The following is a 16,293-nucleotide window of genomic DNA, read 5'->3' as shown; positions in this document are numbered from 1 at the left end:
TACGCGGGAGCGTTTGTGTTGACTCGCTGACATTTGGGATTGTTTCAGCGGGAAAAGAACAACATTTCTGCTGCCTTTTATAAAATTGGGGAAATGAAAAATTATAAGAATGACGCTGATCGCGACTTGTTGTAACCTTCGTTTTTATTTGCGTCAACAAAACCAAAGAAAACCATTCAAAACGATGCGTCGCGGATCAATGGCTAACACCAGCAGTAGCAGCTAACGCTAGCCTGCCAAAAAGTGCTCCCACTACAGAAGGATTTTTTTTTATTTTTTGGAAGTACACCGATAAATAAAGATGGCGGTCTTCATCTAACACGGATGGTGGTCAGGAACTCTCTTCCTGCAATCAAACAAGACACGGACGTGGCGTCAGCGAGTCCATTCAGGCATCCGTCCGGTGTCCACTTATGCGCGTGACTGACCTGGGCGCCGCCTTGATGATGTTGTCCACCCTCAGGATCATCTCGGCCGCCTCGGAGGCGCTCAGCAGCACCTGACGCTTCACCTGGAAGGACTCGGTCACGCCCAGAGCCGCCATGTCGCCCACCGTGCCCTCCCACATGTCTACGGGCAAACCAAAAGTGCTCAGTCGGGGGAACTTCCTCCACCTTAAGCGCTCTGGTGCGTCCACTCACTCAAACCAAAGGTGGTCTTGTTGTCCTGGTGCGCCGCGCGCAGTTGGGCCACCAGGTCGGCGCTGTCGTAGCCGGCATTGTCTGCGATGATGGTGGGCAGCTGAGAAGGAAAGCATTCACTAAATCAATCACCTTTCCGTTCATCGATTTAGCGAGCCTCTTGGAGTTTTTTGTACCATCCTCAAAGCCTTGCCAAAGGAGTCCATGGCGACCGCTTCCTTGCCCGGCGTCTTGTTGGCCAAATCGCTCACCACCTTGGCCATCAGCATCTCGGAGCAGCCTCAACACACAATAGCGCAACGGCATTTATTCTTTTTTCATGCCAGGGAGGACTTTTTTTTTTTTTACCTCCTCCGTAGACGGTGCGCGGCTCCTTGACAGTCTGCGCCAGCACGCACAGGGCGTCGTGCAGCGAGCGTTCCGCCTCGTCCAGAATCTGCTGAGTGGCTCCTCGCAGCACGATGGTGCACGCTTCACCTGCACAACTCGGCTTTAGTCGGTGGAATTGCCCGATTTCCTTTTGCACTAGTCCATTCAATTATGAAAAAAACAACAACTGGGCCTTTCACGTGCGTACCCATGGCGACGCCCGAGAAGTGGATGAGCATGTCCTCGCCGATCATCACCTCCTCGATGAGTTTGCAGTGGCCCAGCCGCACCAGCTCGGGATGCTCGAACGTCGACGTGATCTCGCCGCCTACGGCGCACGCGCACTTTTCAAGATCGGGCTCAAACGATGATATCGCAGCGAGGTCGCGTACCAGTGACGAGGGCCAGGCGCTCCACGCCGGCAAAGTCGGCGTGCTCGATGGCCATGACGCCGGCCTGAGCAAAGAGCTGCTCGGGGTAGTTGTAGATCAGCTGCCTGCCGAGTCAACGCACACATGACATTTCTGTATATGGTCAACCCGTGATGTCCATCGGATTCGGATTTCCCCCACAAACAAACGGGAGTAGCGAGGATGGCTCGCTGAGTGACCTGTTGATGAAGCAATTGATCCCGTGCTTGAGGATGCGCTCCACCTTCTCCTTCATCTTCTCCTTCTCGGCCAGCTCGATCTCAGCCACCTTGGCCGTGGAGTCCACGCGGACCCTCGAGCCAAAGATCTGCAGGGACGAGAATCGGCCAGGTCGTCTCGGCCCTTTCTCTTCATCTTCTTTAACGCCGTCCGTCACCCACCTTGATCTTGTCCGTATCCATGCCCGTGTTGGCGATGAGGATGTTGGCGTTTTCCACCCTCTTGGGTTGGTTCACGCCGATCTTCTTGTCCAGCAGGAAGCCTGAACAAACAAAGCGGTGTCAGTATCAGCTTTGGCGCCTTCGGGTGCGCTCGTTCACCTTCGTCCAGGTAGGAATCGGTGAGGCTGCCGCCGAGCTTCTTGATGACGTGGATGGCCTCCAGGTTGCCGGAGCCCTTCAGCCTCAAGACGGCGTCTACGGCCAGCTGGGCAAAGTGATCCTTGTGGTGGGTCAGCAGCTTGGAGGACAGCGTGGTGCGCGCAATGTTCAGGAGGTCCTCTTGGAAACGGGCTGTGTCGTTGCTACGGAAATACAAAAAAAAACAAAGCAATATTCGGAGGTGAGATATGCTGAATAGCCACGCCCGGTAATAATTTCAAGAGCCAATAGGAGCAGAGCACCTGTGGTCCACGGCCGCCTCCCTCAAGGCATCTCTGGCTACCTGCGTGGCCTTCCTCCACCCAGAGATTATCGTCTGCGGGTGGATCTTCTTGGCGATCAGAAGCTCCGCCTCCTGTCAGTCAAAGAGGAAGTGTGTTACACCGGTGTAGGAAGTGTACATCCGAAATTCTGTATTCCACCTTATGCACAATAAAACGTGGCCTCAGACTAAAACTGGACAGGTTCTTACCCGGAGAAGCTCGGCCGCCAGAACGGTGACAGACGTGGTCCCGTCGCCGACTTCATCGTCTTGAACCTTTGACATGTCTGCGTACGTACACATAAAAGTCCATAACCTCCCCGTAGATGTCCACACGAGACCCTCGCCAGGTGTTTTAACTCACCAACCAGAACTTTGGCGGCAGGGTTGTCAACGCCGATGGCCTTGAGGATGGTGGCGCCGTCATTGGTCACCGTCACCGAGCCGCCTTTGCCGCCGCCCAGCAGGATCTTGTCCTGAAAAACATAATGCACATGAGACGAGTTTATGTTCATCAATGGCATTTAGCATGACATGAAGAAAACCAAATGAACTCACCATGCCTTTGGGTCCCAGGGTGCTTTTCACCAGATCGCCAATGGCAATGGCCCCCACAAATGACGACTGCAGGGACAAGTTCAAATCGTTGAGAGCTTAACATTGACCGTTCCCCCCCCCCAATTTAGAGATAAAGCACAAATACACGCACCAGACGCGCAGTTTCGGCTTTCTCTTCATCAGCTCCTTGTTTGAAGATGTTAACCGGGGCCATCGAAAGGGAAGCCTGCGGAAAAAACATCATGCAAATTGATGATTGCTTGCAATAATTCGCTTAACAATATAATCTAAAAAGAAAATACAAAACGCTCAAAAGCCAATAAATCCGAGCACCCCTGAACGCCGCACCCGAGAGAAGCTTCGAGAAAAGATAATAAAATGACAAAACGTAGAACGTAAAACTTCACATTCCATAACAGTGAAGTAACCAAAGTAAATCTGATAAAATATCTGATATTTTACTACTACTAATAATAATAAATATCCCTCAATGAGGCTCTGACTGACAGCCACAAAGGCAAAACGACTAGCTTTAGCCGAGGCGGCTAAAGAGCTATGAAAGCTAAAAAGAAAATGCACAAAAACACTTTATCTTATTCCAATTAATAACAAAGTCAACGGACATTGAAATGTAAAACTGTAATCGCGGCGAAGAGCTACCGGTAGTTAGCATCATCTTAGTCACTAGCGTACTGATACGCCCATGTGCTCGCCGGTTAGCATCACTGGCTAACGGAAAGCTAACAGAGGCAAGGCGCGATGTCATCTTCCAAAGGTGCCCCTCAGTATGCTTGACTTCAACGGAAATTCTGCCTTTGGTTATATTGGTCTTTTTAAAGTTAAAAAAAGAGAATAAAAAAATCGAAACTCACCATGATGTCTGCGTTTTAGGGTGGACAGAGGAAAAAGGGATGAACGACTTCTTCGTCTTTTCCTCCACTGCAGATTAGACAGTGCGCTGCGCTTTGCTGTCCTCTACTGGACACGAAGTGGAATAATTAAATCTTCCAAAAACGACTCATTAAATAACCGCCAAGTCGATTCATCTACTAACAAAAAAGAATTATAACAAAATAAACAAGTTGACATGAACATTTATAATTGTTGATTTATTTTCTTATTTAACCAATGAGAAAATGGGCGGTTCTCAATTTTTATTGATTCCGTAAAAAGAGAATTATCCGAAAAAAGAAAAAAGATTATTCAAAAACAAAAGAATAGCCCCAAAAGTAAAATAATAACCATTAAAATGAAATAGGAGAAGGAACTTGGGGTCACATTCCTCCCCACCGACCTCCTCCGGGGAACAGACATCCTGCCGTGGATGACGTGGGTGCGCTCGTCATCTCGTGACTATTTCGGGAGGATGTGCGTGTGCGCGCGTGCGCGCGCGCACGCCTTGGAGAAACACGTCCACTCGCAAGTAGCACCGGGCAGGCTGGCACCACCTGTTGTTGGCCTTTTTATTTTCTCCCACTCCAGCAGAGGACGACTAACCGCGCATTAGTCGGAACCGACCCGGCTCGGCCCACTCCAGCATGCCGCCGCGCTGGTCTAAAACTTTTCATGTCCAAAGTGTCCGATGGCGAGAGAGGACGCCGTGAGATGCGTGCGTCTTTTTCTCTACACGCTCAACGTGCTCTTCTGGGTAAGAAATGCAACTTGGTTGGACCCGGTTCGGACTGTTGTTGTTGTTGTTGCGCGTGGGTCATGTCTGTGTGTGTGTGTACGTGTTGTGGTGAGTGTGCAGAAAGGTCATAGGCAGGATCGCTATGTTGTGTGAGTGTGACATGTTTGACATTCTCAAATGATATTTCTGTAGCAGAACCTGATCCATGTGTGAACGCGGGCTTGTGCTTACAGCTGATGTCTGCGTGCATTCTGGGTGTGGCGGCGTGGATTCGAGAGTCCCTAAACGCCGTCCTGACTCTGACCGCTCACACCAGGTCAGTATGCATGTGCACAAAAGAACCCAACAACCATTCATATGTGTATGTGTGCGCACAGGCTGGAGGAGGCGGCGGCGGTGACGTTGGCCCCCGTCGTCCATCCCGTCCTGGTGGCGGTGTGCTGCTTCCTGCTGATGGTGGCCATGTTGGGCGTGTGCGGCACGCTGCGCTGTGACCTCATGATGCTGTCCTGGGTAAGGTCGCCGGCTGGCTTCCCATTGGCTGAAACTAATTGACATTCACACGCACACTGACTGGGTTTGTGTTGCAGTACTTTGGAAGTCTGCTGGTCATCTTGTGTGTGGAATTGGCCAGCGCTCTGTGGACCTATGAGCAGGTGTCTCACGCACACACAAACAGTGTGGCATTTGTCTATGTGCAGCAGAGGGGTGACACACCTACCTAACAGTGTGTGTGTGTGTGTGTTTGTGTTGTCACCAGCCCCCTGTGCAGCGCTCCGACATGATCAGTCTAAAGTTCCGAATGTCCAACTTCGGCCTTGGCCAGCATCAGTGGCTAACACACACCTGGAACGTCTTTCAGACAGAGGTTGGTTGCCTCACGCACACTCACACACACACACACACACACACACAACATACAGACATTTGTGTGCGCGTGCAGTTTGAGTGCTGCGGGGTGATCTATTTCACGGATTGGCTGGAGATGACGGAGAGGGAGTGGCCTCCCGACTCGTGCTGCTCCAATCAGTATCCGGGATGCGCTCGCCGCGCCCACCAGCACGACCTGAGCGATCTCCACCAAGAGGTGAGAGGGCGTCGGCGAGCGCCTCGACAACGATGACGATGTGCTTTCGCACCTCCAGGGTTGCGGGCCCAAGCTGTTGTCGTTCATCCGCTCGAGCCCGCCGCTGCGAATACTGCGCTTCCTGGGCGTGGCCTTGGGCGTGGCCCAGATCCTGGCCATGGCGCTCACCCTCACGCTGCTCTGGACACTTCACTACGGACGCAAGGGGCCCAAAGAACGGGGAGGCTGGACGGCGCCGCCCACAAGAGGCGTCCAGGCCCTCGCTCACGGCCGGCCCGCTGAGCGCCACTTGAAAAGCGTCTCCTAGCATTGTGGCAAACGGTTGAAGTCGCGAATGTGTGTGTGTGTGTGTGAGAAATGCTCTGTGTTTATTTGCCATTGTACAGGAATGTTCCCAGAGGTTAAAGGTCACAAAGGAAGCGAGTCGAGAGGAAACCAACAGGAGGAGCCTTGATAATAGTCGAGACGGGCGTGAGACAAAGGAGGGCATTTCTTTCTTTCTTTCTTTCTATTCAATGCAATTTATTACAACACCGCACACGCTGTCAATCATCTCTTGCCCCGCCCACATGCACAAGAATAATAAGAGAAAAATGACAACCATCATCAAGACGTACACGAATGATAAGAAGTGAGATTCTCGGGACGCAAGGAAGCTTCACTTTGCATATTGACCCCAAAATAAGCATCATAGGCAGACGTGTGGCCATCGGAGCATTTCTTCCACGTCCTTCATATCCACTTTGCTCTCTTTGTCCAACTTTTTTTCTTTTGTGTAGGCAATATGAAGGATGTTGAATAAACACTTAAATGTTTTTTTTCACAAACGTGTCATGCAAATAAATCAACAAATCCTATCAATAAAGTGTCAGGTGTATTTTAAAACGTCAATCAACCTGAGGAGTTCCTATCCTGAAGGAGGCTAGCAGCAAGCTTAGCATGTCAAAAAAGCACCTGAGCATACCTGGAACATTACATCACCGACGGGAATTTGCGTCAGAGCTCCGAAACGGTGTGCCGAAGGTGGCCTCGGGTGCCGGACGGCGCCGCGTCAGCGAAGGCGGCCGCCGGGCCTTTGTAGTTCAGCGGGACGGCTTCCTCCAAGATGGCGTTCAAGCTGGAGCGACTGCGGAGACACGTCGAATGACGGACATTCATCTGGAGATGATGGAAACGCTCAAAAGGCTTTTACGTCAGCGCTCGTCGCGAAGCTGGAGCGGCGTCCGACTCGCGCTGGTCCCAGCGGCTCCGTTTGGTCCGGACGCAGCAGGAAGTTAAAGCTGGCGGCGAGGTAGACGAGAAAGAGGACGAGCGAGACCGGGCCCGTTTCAACAAGGCCTCCTCGGAGCAGCTCCACTCCACCGAAGCTTGCTCCACAAATTGCAAGCTCTGATCCAAAATCAAAATGCTCACACCAAATGTAGCGAGTCGGAAAATCTTTGTCGGCGAGCTCACCGTGGTTTTCTCCAGGCAGTGCAGCAAGTGGTGATGACGGGCCGCCATGTTGGGGCCGGCGTTGACTTTGTCCAGCAGCGCCCGGCCTGCCTCCTTGGACGCCTTGGCACACACACCAAGTCACATGACCGCCTTTTGAGCTCATCATTGCACTTCTGAGGCAAAAGCGGAAGCGTGCATAAAGGTCACACGGTAGCGGGAGGAAGGCAGGAGGGGAAAAAAGATGACGTGCGAGAGGTCGACTCGTGCGCCCTGCACCTTTTACGAAGAAGTTTTTCCTCGTTAGTGGGTCACGTGACCGAGGAAACGCGTGACGGAAGAGCCAGTCAGCAGCCTAATGCCTCACCTCGGCGTCAGCCAGCAGTTTGTAGCGCATGTAGGCGCTGGCGCCTTGGCTCTTTCCCGCTTGAATTCTAGCCAGCTGACTTTTCTGTTTGTCAACACATGCATGTATGCAATCGTTGTTTTTTTCTTTAATGACAGAATTACTGTTGTTTTTATCAATAAGACTGATTTTTCCAAATATTATTTCTGTATATGTCAAATGGTTGTTGCGGTGGAGCAGCCGGTCACCTTCTGCGCGCGCCTCTTCTCAGCTCGCTGGCTCTGGTGGTAGATGCGGCTGAAGTTGGACACGATGACCGGCACGGGAAGGGCGATGACCAGCACGCCGCTCAGCGAACAGATGGAGCCCACGATCTTGCCCGTGATGGTTTTCGGAACCATGTCGCCGTACCTGAGGAACAGGTCGCGATTTATCACCTCACCAATTTCAACCACTTTACGAAAAAAAAAAAAAGAAAAAAAAAAGTGAGATGCTTGCAATTCTGCTTGTATCCACACGAGGGAGCCAAAGCTCTGGCGTGGTTCCGCTGTATACAAGAATAAGCTACGGAATCAGAAGATGAATAAGAATGAGCGTAATAAAAATGAATCCACATCAATGTAAAAATATGACTAATATGTTACACACATAATGCAACTAGCAAAATCAATACTCGTCAGTAGAGACTCGTGACTCAACATCATTTGTCCAATAAAGTCGTTACTGTTCATTTATCATTTGACGTTAAGTAAAACGATGCATGCAACTTAGTTCAACCTGTGGAAAAAAGTTGCCTGAGGCCGAGTTGCGTTCACGTGCACGCTTGGAAAACAATTCTAGCGGAAACGGGCACTTTATTATTTACTGCATGTAACGTCACATGGCCGCCCGCCGACGGCGCCGACGGCCATGTGACGTTACATGAGCACGTGCGCGCAGTGATGTAACGCGTGTGCGCTCACATGGTGCGGCCAGGTGACGGACATCACCTGGACGCACGTGACATCGGCACACCCTGCCCACAAGCCTTTGCGGTGCGTGTTGCCATGGAAACAAAGGTCCCGAAGCAACCCCGCTTCATGTCGCAGCGTGGGTCATGTGACTAAATAATATATGCGCGTGGACACCTATCTGCAGGTGTTTTGCCGAAACATGATCCACGCGTACACACAAACACACACGTGTACACGCAAGTCGGAGCGGGCTGACGAAAAGCAATGAGATGAGGTGGCCTCCTGTTGCCGTAACCATGACAACACGCCACCATGAGCCCATTGAGACTTCAATGTCAATACGGAGCATTTAAGGAGTTTATCGGCGGCACCTTCTCCAGTGTCCGAACGACCGCAACGTTTTCAATGTTTCACCTACCCGAGCGTGGTCATGGTGACGATGGTGTACCAGAAGGCGGCGGGGATGGAGGTGAAGGCCGAGCTCTTGGAGCTCTTCTCTGCGTAGAACATGACGGTGGCGAAGATGATGATGGCCATGGTGAGCGTGAAGAGCAGGAAGCCCAGCTCGGAGGCGCAACTCTGCAGCGTGTAGCCCAGGATGCGGAGACCGGCCGAGTGGCGCGAGAACTTGAAGATCCGGAAGACGCGGAAGACTCGAAGCGTGACAAAGGCGCCGCTGACGTCTTCGTTCTCGGGCATGACCAGGCCGATGTAGTACGGCATGATGGCCACCACGTCGATGAGCGACATGACGCTCTTGACAAACTTGAAGCGGCTGGGCGCCGCCACCAGGCGCAGGACGTACTCCAGCGTGAAGATCAGCACGCAGGCCGTGTCCATGCAGAAGAAGGCCAAGGCGTAGCGCTCGCCGCACGACGTGGATCTGGCCGATCCCAGTCTCGCCCCGCACGGGACCGTCTCCAGAACGTTGGCGAGGACCGACACGGCGATGAAGAACCCCGTGACGTAGTAGAATACCAACGCCGTGGTGGACGTGTGCGGGTTCTCAAAGGCTCGCCACAGGGACTCCCGCCAGTTCGAATCCGCCTGGGCGGGCTCGTTGCTCGGATCCGTCTCCTCGTCGTCCTGGAGCCGCTCCTGGTTCTCCTTCCGCCGGTCCTTGTAGTCCTCGTAGCAGCAGTCCCCGATCACTTCGGGCACGATACCGAAGAAGGTGAGCTCCTCGTCGAAGGCGGCGATGCACTCGTGACGCGGGAAGTGCAGCTTCCCCGTCTGGTAGAAGTTCAGGATGTGGCGGAACAGGTCCGGATCGCGGTCAAAGAAGAACTCGTCGCTCTCCTGCCGGAAGAAGAAGTCCTTCTCGGAGCTTCCCAGAAGCGTGTCCGGGTAGCGCTCCAGAGTATCCCGCCACGTCTGGAACCGATTCCCGCTCACGTTGAGGACGAGGACGTTGTCTTTGCCGCGCCGTCCTTCTGGCGGAAGCGCCGGCATGGGCCCGTCGGCCACGGGCATCCAAGCCACCGCCGCCGCACGAGCCAGCGGCAGCCAGGCCCCCGCCGCCATGCTGACACCCGCAGCTCCCTCCAGCCGAATTGGACAGCCGAGCTTTCACGCCGTGGACCCCGACGCGCTCAGCAAAGACGGCCACCGTGGAGAGGTCCGGCAGCATCTGGCTTGTTCTCCCTCAGGCGATGGATGCTCTGCTCGCTGGACCTCCCCCAAGGCATGTCGTTCCTCCCTCTGGAGCGCCTCCCTCCTCGTCCCCTTTGTGTGTGCGGAACATGTTAGTCAACTTTTGTGTGTGTGCACTCGTCTGTTTGAAAGCAGGAGGTGCCACTCTATCGCCCACACACACACACACACACGTATGCACAAAACCACATAACAACACACAAAGCAGAAGCAGAAGAAACACATCCAACAAATACCACAAGTACATCAACAACAAACACAAATCACACAAAACCAAGAAATATACACACACAACGTTACGCAATTGTTTGGATACACACAAGTGTGTTGAACCAGGATCCAAGATTTCTGGCCCACAAAATAAATGAATTCACCTTGTGCTGTTTTGACTGTTTGGACACTCCGTGTCAACATTTTTTTCTTCTGCTGCAGAGATGATAGATGCTCCCCCTTCCTCACTGGCATCCTCCCTACATGTCCTCACCCCCTCTCCGGGGGAACCTTCATTGAATTCTGCTTTATTCCATTTCTATTTTTAGTCGCACGTAATGGCCTCACAACTCCAAACAAAAGAAAAGCAAGCATTGAGACCACAACAATAGTATAAAGGACTTGACTGAGGAGGCTTGGACCAGGGGAACCTGGGACCATCAGAGCAGAAGGTCTCTTTCAAGAAGAGGACTGGACCCAGTACGACTATAAGAGGTCAGAACCGAGGGACTCGAGGAGGAGATAATATCGCCACGTGAGGAAATCTTTTTTTTTGCTCAGGATTAGATGGGAGGGTGATGAAGAGAAGAAAGCGGCAGAAATGTCTTCTGTTTGACAAATGTGGTGGCTTAAATGAGGAAGATCTATTCTTAGAAATGGAGACGTTCATCAATTCACCCTGCGCACCGCTCTACTGCCCACTACTGGAAGGGATAGCCTCTGCTGCCACCTATTGGCCAAACGCAGTAGTACGGTGTCATCCCCGTTGTGGGTTACATTGGGTGCTGTCTGTCGATGACGCTACCTTTATTTCCCCACGAAGAAGTCGCATGTTGAACCTCGTGAAGCGGGAAGTAAGCGACTTCTCGCAAAAATGGACTGGTAAGAACATTGGAGCGTTTTTTAAACCTCACGCAGCTTACACTTCGTTTGAGACCGCGTTAGTTGTTTGGACAGAGCATTCGTCTGTATTTTCAACAATCCGTTCGCGGGAGTCAAGTTAGTTGAGAGCGTTAGCAGGGGGCTAACGATGCTAACGCCGCTTCCTCCAGCGGAGATGCTAGCCGGCTAATGTTGTGATCACAACACTGGTCGCTTTCAGCCGAGTTCAACTTGATGTGGACGAGCGCAACGGAGTCCTTCAATGGTTTTGACCGGTTTGTTACTATTTAGGGGTCAAAGTGAGCTGCTGTCTCCGGTGGTCCGAGAAGACGTGGTGACAGTCGCTGGGCGTCGAATGAAGAAGGTGGCATGTATCCTGCAAACAAGTGTTGCTTCAATGTGATGGTGGTTGAATTGTTTTGGATTTCTTGTCACTGCCTTGTTTGTTGCATTCCTGAGCGCTGATTTCAGTCCCCTCACCGGGCACCGGTCATGTTGGCGCTTCCATGGTAACGCCGGCGCGCTCCACATTGAAGAACACGCCTGCCTCACTTTTCAGACAAGCTGGTATGGCAAAGTCAAAATTGCTGTGGGAATAATGAGGAATTGACTGCAGTCGGGAAATAAGGGGCAAATGAATCTAAATGCAAAACGGCCTTACGTCTTCCTCCAGTAACTCCCAGGGTTCCCGACGTCTCCGCCATATGGGCTCACGCGGGCCAAACTCCTCACTCCGCACACACGCGGAGGACCACGCTCGGCAGTCTGGTGAGAAACACACAACGGGCGGGATTCCATCGAGCTTGACCGACAACTTTGATGCCGCGCGTAGAATTTGGATGACAGCGACTGGACTAACAGCTTGTACGCGTCGCCCGTGGCGGCTCTGGGGGACAGCAGCTTCGTCGCGGAGGACGTCGGCCACCTCGGCTCGGCCCTGCTCAAGGACGACGAACCCGGAGAGGCCGGTGGGCGAAAGAAAGGCACTCCGTCCGTCCTTCGTGTTGTGCTTTGGCATCTGATCCTTTGCTTCTTGCAGCGGCGGCCAGTCTCTTCCCTGATTTCCTGGCGTCCTTTTTGAAACACTCCTCGTCTGGCATATTTGAGCTGCTGGAGGATTACCAGAGCCTCTGCCAGGACAAGGTAGGCGATTCCGGGACTAGATGTGAGGCGAAGGCTTAGCTTCTGTTGGGTGTTTCAGGTGGACGTGCTCCAGTCGGTGGTGCTGCGAGCGGGTCCGGGCAGCAAGACGGCGGGAGTGCGCTGGCTACTGCAGCAGGAGAGCCACACCTGGAGACTCATCTCCTCGCTGTACAGGTGGACACGCGCTTCCCGTCGGACGGCACCTCGCGTCCGATCCAGCGCATCTGACCGGCTTGTCCGCTCGCTCTCTTTTGGCAGGGATCGCGTCCAGTCGGCGCCGGAAGATGACATGGCGGTCGACGTGGCAGTGAGTGATCGACCTCTGCTGCGTGGAATTTAACATTTCGAGAAATGTTCCTCCGCGAGGGCAACGTAGGAGCAATGCCTCATGTTGATTGTGCCTGCAGTTTCCCAACGAAAGTGAGAAAACGGTGGTGGAGCATCTCTTCCAGCGCGACGCCACGGTCCGTCAAAGTCAGGTCAGAAATGCGCTCAGAGCCCGTGTTGCCCTTTTAGCGCTCGGCTCGGCTCAGCGTGGCGCGCCTTCTCGCCCGCAGTTGGTCGTCGATTGGCTGGAGAGCATCGCCCAGGATCACATGGCAGACTTTTCCGACAACATTGAATATTACTCCAAAAGCGTCTGCTGGTGAGTTTACTGTTCAACTGTTCCGGGGAGAAAAAATAAAATAAAAATAATAATAATGTGTGTGTGTGTCAGGGAGAACACGCTGCACTCACTGAAGCTGAGGCGCAAGAGCGGGAACGTCTTCACCGTCCCCCTGGTCACTGAGCTGGTGAGAGCCGGTTCCTTGACGATATCCCCGGCGACCGCCGCTGGCCACAGTCACGGTCTGCTTTCAGGACCCAGACGCCCCCCTCCGCCAGCAGCGACCCCTGGCAGACCTGGACCGGGAGGACGACGCCCGTCTGCTGAAGAACCTGTTCTCGCTCATTCGGGCCGGCATGACCGAGGAGGTAGCGGCGCGTTCTGCAACAGTTCAGCCGTTGGTGACTAGCGAGTCACATCCGTGAATAATCTGATGGTGCTCTCCAATGTGCCGTGTTGCGTGCGTAGGCCCAGAGGCTGTGCACACGCTGCGGTCAGGCCTGGCGAGCGGCCACTCTGGAAGGCTGGAAGCTCTACCACGATCCCAACATCAACTCAGGTCCTCTTTCAAAAAATTGACGGTGGCCGCACGCCAATGGAGCTCACTCTGGGGGGTGTTGGTCTGCAGGCAGTGCCGAGTTGCGCCCGGTGGAAGGGAACCCTCAAAGAGGCATCTGGAAGGCCTGCACCTGGAGGATGGCTGCGGAGGTACACGCGCCTGCATGAAAATCGTCCTGAAACTTTTGTGCAAATGTGCTGCTGGTGTTTTTTTGCAGGAGCAGCTAAACCGATACGAGCGAGCCATCTATGCCAGTCTGAGTGGAAATCTTAAACCAGTAAGATCTCCCATTTCACCAGTGCGCTGACACGCTAAGCTAAGACTGTGTGTGTGTGTGTTAGGTGCTGGCTGTGTGTGAATCGTGGGAGGACTGCGTGTGGGCGTACTTCAAGGTGATGGTGGACACACTGGTGGAGAAGCACCTGATCTCTTCAGGGATGGCCCACCAGGAAGTCGAGACGCTGCCACGGGAATACCTGGAAGCCAAGTAACGAACACACAAGCAAGTATTCATGTGATATCAAGCTAAGGGAGCCACCTTGTTTTCTCAGCTGGACGCTGGAAAAGGTGTTTGAGGAGCTCCAGGCATCGGAGTCAAAGGTAGAAGGCAAAACAAAAGTGAAATGTCGTCACCTCCCGTGAGGGTCACGTGGCTGACGCGTGTGTATGCGCAGAGGGTCTTGGAGGAGACGCAACAGCACTACCATGTCATTCAGAAGTTCATCATCCTGGGAGACCTGGACGGTAAGCGTTGCTCCTCCTCGTCACCCGTGAGCCCTCGGAAGACCTCGTAAGCGCGTGACGTTCCTCTCAGGTCTTCTGGAGGAGTTCCGCGACTGGCTGACGGCCCCCAAGGCTCTCCCGTCGCACCTGCTGCGTTTCGTGACTCACCTGCTGCTCTTTTTCCGCTCCATGGGTTTGGCCCTGAAGGTAAACAAGCGCACGTGTATGTTAAAAGAAAGAAAACATCCAACTTTGCGTCTCCGTGTGGAAGGAGGACGCATGCGTGGAGGTGCTGAAGGCCTACGTGAACCTGCTGGTTGCGGACCGGCAGACAAACCTGGTGGCCAGCTACGCCAGTCAGCTGCCGGCCGACCTGGCCACCGCTCACTACGCCGCCTTCCTGGAGACCATCAGCCAGCCGGAGGTCCGGCCGCGCTGCTTGCAGCTCGCCGCCGAAGCCGGTGAGGGCGCGGACATCGCTTTGGACGGCGAGCTGACGAGCACGTGCCGAGCCGACTCGTTTTTTTTTTTTTTTTGCTCGCGCAGGTTTGGATGTGGCCGCTGTGACCAAACTGGTGGTGGAGACCGTGCGGGAGCGAGACGACGGCCAGTTCACGCCTCACGTCCAGGTCCCGGAGACGGGAACCACAAAGGTTGGTTTCGAAAAACCGCCAAGCGGCGGCATCCATTTTGACGCGGTGGTGGCGTCTTCTTCCAGGACGACGAAAAGAAGATCGACGTCATCGACTGGCTTCTGTTTGAGCCGGCCCACCGAGCCGAGGCTCTCAAGCAGTCCAACGCCATCATGAGGAGATTCCTGGGTAAAAACGGGCAAGCGCATAGCATCACGGCACGTCACGGCACGTGGCGTCACATCCCTCCACCCCTGCAGCTCTAGAGAAACATGACGCGGCCAAGACGGTCTTCTCCAAAGTTCCTGAGGATTCCATGAGAGAAATCTACTGCCAGTGGTCGGGACTCGGCCAGACGTCGCCTCTGCCCGCCGAGGACGACAACGCCATCAGAGAGCATCTGTGCATCAGAGCCTACCTGGTCTCTATCCGCCATCCGGAATGTCTTCCTGTCTCCCTTCACACTCACGCGGAGGTTCGATATGTCGTTTGCAGGAAGCCCACGAAGCCTTCGCCGACTGGTTCACCCACAGTAGCGCCGTCCCCCGGAAGCCCACACCTGCCCCCGAAGCCAAATTTACAGAGCGAGTAGCCAATGAGATGAGAGAGAAAGAGTACCAGGTATTTGCGGCGGCGAGCGTGGCCTCTTGCGCTCGCGACGCATCTCAAAAGCGCTTTTGCCGGCAGGCGGCGCTGTCGGCCTGGTCCGGGCGCCTGGACGTCCTGGCCGAAGACGTGAAGGAGAGAATCTACAACGTGCTCCTGTTTGTTGACGGCGGTTGGATGGTGGACAACGCGCAGGTGGGAAAAAGGCTGGCCGGCCGGCCGGCCAAACTTTGGTCAGGAAGGATTCTCCAGCGTGCGTTTTCCCCATTGTGTCGTTGTCAGGATCCGGAGCCGGACGCGGAACGCGCCCACCAAATGTCGGCGCTGCGCTCGCTGTGTTTGCCTCGCCTCAGCTTCCTGCTGCTCAGCGTGCTACAGAGCTCCTCCAGACACCAGGAGGCGCTGCGGCTCGCCGACATCATCTCCTCCGACCAGCATCGCCTCTACCAGGTAGGCCAGGTCTGTTTTGCGTCTTGTTTTAGGCTCACGATGGCTTTGGCTTCCTTCAGGTGTTTTCCAAGGAGGAGCTGAGACGCTTCCTTTCGAAGTTGAGGGAGTCGTCCCTGGCGCTATTGGACCAGGGACTCGACCCGCTCGGCTACGAGCTGCAGCCATGAGGGCCTCTGCGTTGGGTGTCTTTGTTTATATTTTCTGAATAAAAAAAGTGTTTTCTGCGTGGGGTGGTTTGTTTGAAGCAGAGCAACTGGCACTAAAAGCTTCTTTGTTGAAGAGGATGTGTAGTAATTAGTTAATACATATGTTACAGCTCAATAGCTCTAAAAAAAACTATCGATTGCTAAAACAATACAAATGATCATGACAAATGTCGTGGGGGGGGTCATTTTGTTCCTAATCGTATGGGAAAACAAATAGGTAAGAAAATAAACACAATTTAAGCTGCTCTCTTAGCTTGCTACACAATGGCATCGATAATTCTAGAAAAATCAATCGACAATTTTAAATTGGTG

General features: G+C 53.5%; 4 protein-coding genes across 5 annotated transcripts; 2 read left to right on the top strand and 2 right to left on the bottom strand.

Annotated features, from left to right (window-relative positions):
- Window positions 1-126: 126 nt before the first annotated feature.
- cct2 (chaperonin containing TCP1, subunit 2 (beta)) lies at window positions 127-3,873 on the bottom strand. Its single transcript, XM_061268263.1, has 16 exons — window positions 3,733-3,873; window positions 3,012-3,086; window positions 2,861-2,926; window positions 2,667-2,778; window positions 2,513-2,589; window positions 2,283-2,395; window positions 1,981-2,183; window positions 1,822-1,922; window positions 1,621-1,748; window positions 1,403-1,506; window positions 1,219-1,338; window positions 990-1,118; window positions 818-921; window positions 642-741; window positions 429-570; window positions 127-346 (listed from the first exon to the last, which is right to left on the bottom strand). The coding sequence occupies exons 1-16, from the start codon at window positions 3,733-3,735 to the stop codon at window positions 316-318; spliced, it is 1,608 nt and encodes a 535-aa protein (XP_061124247.1). The 5' UTR covers window positions 3,736-3,873; the 3' UTR covers window positions 127-315.
- Window positions 3,874-4,207: 334 nt separating this feature from the next.
- tspan12 (tetraspanin 12) lies at window positions 4,208-6,396 on the top strand. 2 transcript variants are annotated; one of them, XM_061268268.1, is made up of 7 exons: window positions 4,208-4,508; window positions 4,683-4,806; window positions 4,868-5,003; window positions 5,081-5,146; window positions 5,251-5,358; window positions 5,434-5,577; window positions 5,636-6,396. In XM_061268268.1, the coding sequence occupies exons 1-7, from the start codon at window positions 4,427-4,429 to the stop codon at window positions 5,882-5,884; spliced, it is 909 nt and encodes a 302-aa protein (XP_061124252.1). In that variant the 5' UTR covers window positions 4,208-4,426; the 3' UTR covers window positions 5,885-6,396. The 2 variants fall into 2 exon arrangements, with proteins under 2 accessions (XP_061124252.1, XP_061124254.1); XM_061268270.1 differs by having other exon boundaries at window positions 4,210-4,508; window positions 4,724-4,806.
- A 76-nt stretch (window positions 6,397-6,472) lies between these two features.
- LOC133145125 (potassium voltage-gated channel subfamily D member 2-like) lies at window positions 6,473-11,893 on the bottom strand. The gene is made up of 8 exons (XM_061268262.1): window positions 11,717-11,893; window positions 10,338-11,642; window positions 8,729-10,035; window positions 7,606-7,768; window positions 7,379-7,462; window positions 7,033-7,134; window positions 6,770-6,966; window positions 6,473-6,703 (listed from the first exon to the last, which is right to left on the bottom strand). Exons 3-8 carry the CDS (start codon window positions 9,832-9,834, stop codon window positions 6,574-6,576), a joined length of 1,782 nt encoding a protein of 593 aa, XP_061124246.1. The 5' UTR covers window positions 9,835-10,035; window positions 10,338-11,642; window positions 11,717-11,893; the 3' UTR covers window positions 6,473-6,573.
- Window positions 10,908-15,999, top strand: nup107 (nucleoporin 107). Its single transcript, XM_061268261.1, has 27 exons — window positions 10,908-11,055; window positions 11,347-11,426; window positions 11,527-11,622; window positions 11,729-11,823; window positions 11,888-12,023; window positions 12,095-12,198; window positions 12,257-12,372; window positions 12,457-12,505; window positions 12,606-12,677; window positions 12,756-12,844; window positions 12,917-12,992; window positions 13,060-13,173; window positions 13,274-13,364; window positions 13,434-13,513; window positions 13,582-13,641; window positions 13,706-13,851; window positions 13,916-13,964; window positions 14,039-14,108; window positions 14,179-14,294; window positions 14,359-14,548; window positions 14,634-14,740; window positions 14,806-14,908; window positions 14,980-15,140; window positions 15,215-15,340; window positions 15,407-15,520; window positions 15,608-15,775; window positions 15,835-15,999. Exons 1-27 carry the CDS (start codon window positions 11,048-11,050, stop codon window positions 15,940-15,942), a joined length of 2,724 nt encoding a protein of 907 aa, XP_061124245.1. The 5' UTR covers window positions 10,908-11,047; the 3' UTR covers window positions 15,943-15,999.
- Window positions 16,000-16,293: the final 294 nt, after the last annotated feature.

This window comes from Syngnathus typhle, linkage group LG21, assembly GCF_033458585.1.
Source record: "Syngnathus typhle isolate RoL2023-S1 ecotype Sweden linkage group LG21, RoL_Styp_1.0, whole genome shotgun sequence".
Taxonomy (NCBI): domain Eukaryota; kingdom Metazoa; phylum Chordata; class Actinopteri; order Syngnathiformes; family Syngnathidae; genus Syngnathus; species Syngnathus typhle.
The sequence above is the reverse complement of the archived record's forward strand: the minus strand, read 5'-3'. Positions and strand labels throughout refer to the sequence as shown.

Bases quoted from the DNA above. Each gene is read 5' to 3' on its own strand.
- cct2 (XM_061268263.1), bottom strand. The intron at 2,396-2,512 runs GTAAGAACCTGT...TTTGACTGACAG, and splicing joins TGGCGGCCGAGCTTCTCCGG to GAGGCGGAGCTTCTGATCGC. The intron at 347-428 runs GTCAGTCACGCG...GTTTGATTGCAG, and splicing joins ATCATCAAGGCGGCGCCCAG to GAAGAGAGTTCCTGACCACC.
- tspan12 (XM_061268268.1), top strand. From the start codon at position 4,427: ATGTCCAAAGTGTCCGATGGCGAGAGAGGACGCCGTGAGATGCGTGCG. The intron at 4,807-4,867 runs GTCAGTATGCAT...GTGTGCGCACAG, and splicing joins ACTCTGACCGCTCACACCAG to GCTGGAGGAGGCGGCGGCGG. The intron at 5,578-5,635 runs GTGAGAGGGCGT...TCGCACCTCCAG, and splicing joins TGAGCGATCTCCACCAAGAG to GGTTGCGGGCCCAAGCTGTT.
- nup107 (XM_061268261.1), top strand. The intron at 12,506-12,605 runs GTGAGTGATCGA...TTGTGCCTGCAG, and splicing joins ACATGGCGGTCGACGTGGCA to TTTCCCAACGAAAGTGAGAA. The intron at 12,845-12,916 runs GTGAGTTTACTG...TGTGTGTGTCAG, and splicing joins TACTCCAAAAGCGTCTGCTG to GGAGAACACGCTGCACTCAC.
- LOC133145125 (XM_061268262.1), bottom strand. From the start codon at position 9,834: ATGGCGGCGGGGGCCTGGCTGCCGCTGGCTCGTGCGGCGGCGGTGGCT. The intron at 7,769-8,728 runs GTAGGTGAAACA...CCTGTTCCTCAG, and splicing joins GTCACCATGACCACGCTCGG to GTACGGCGACATGGTTCCGA. The intron at 7,463-7,605 runs GTGACCGGCTGC...GTTGACAAACAG, and splicing joins AGAAGAGGCGCGCGCAGAAG to AAAAGTCAGCTGGCTAGAAT.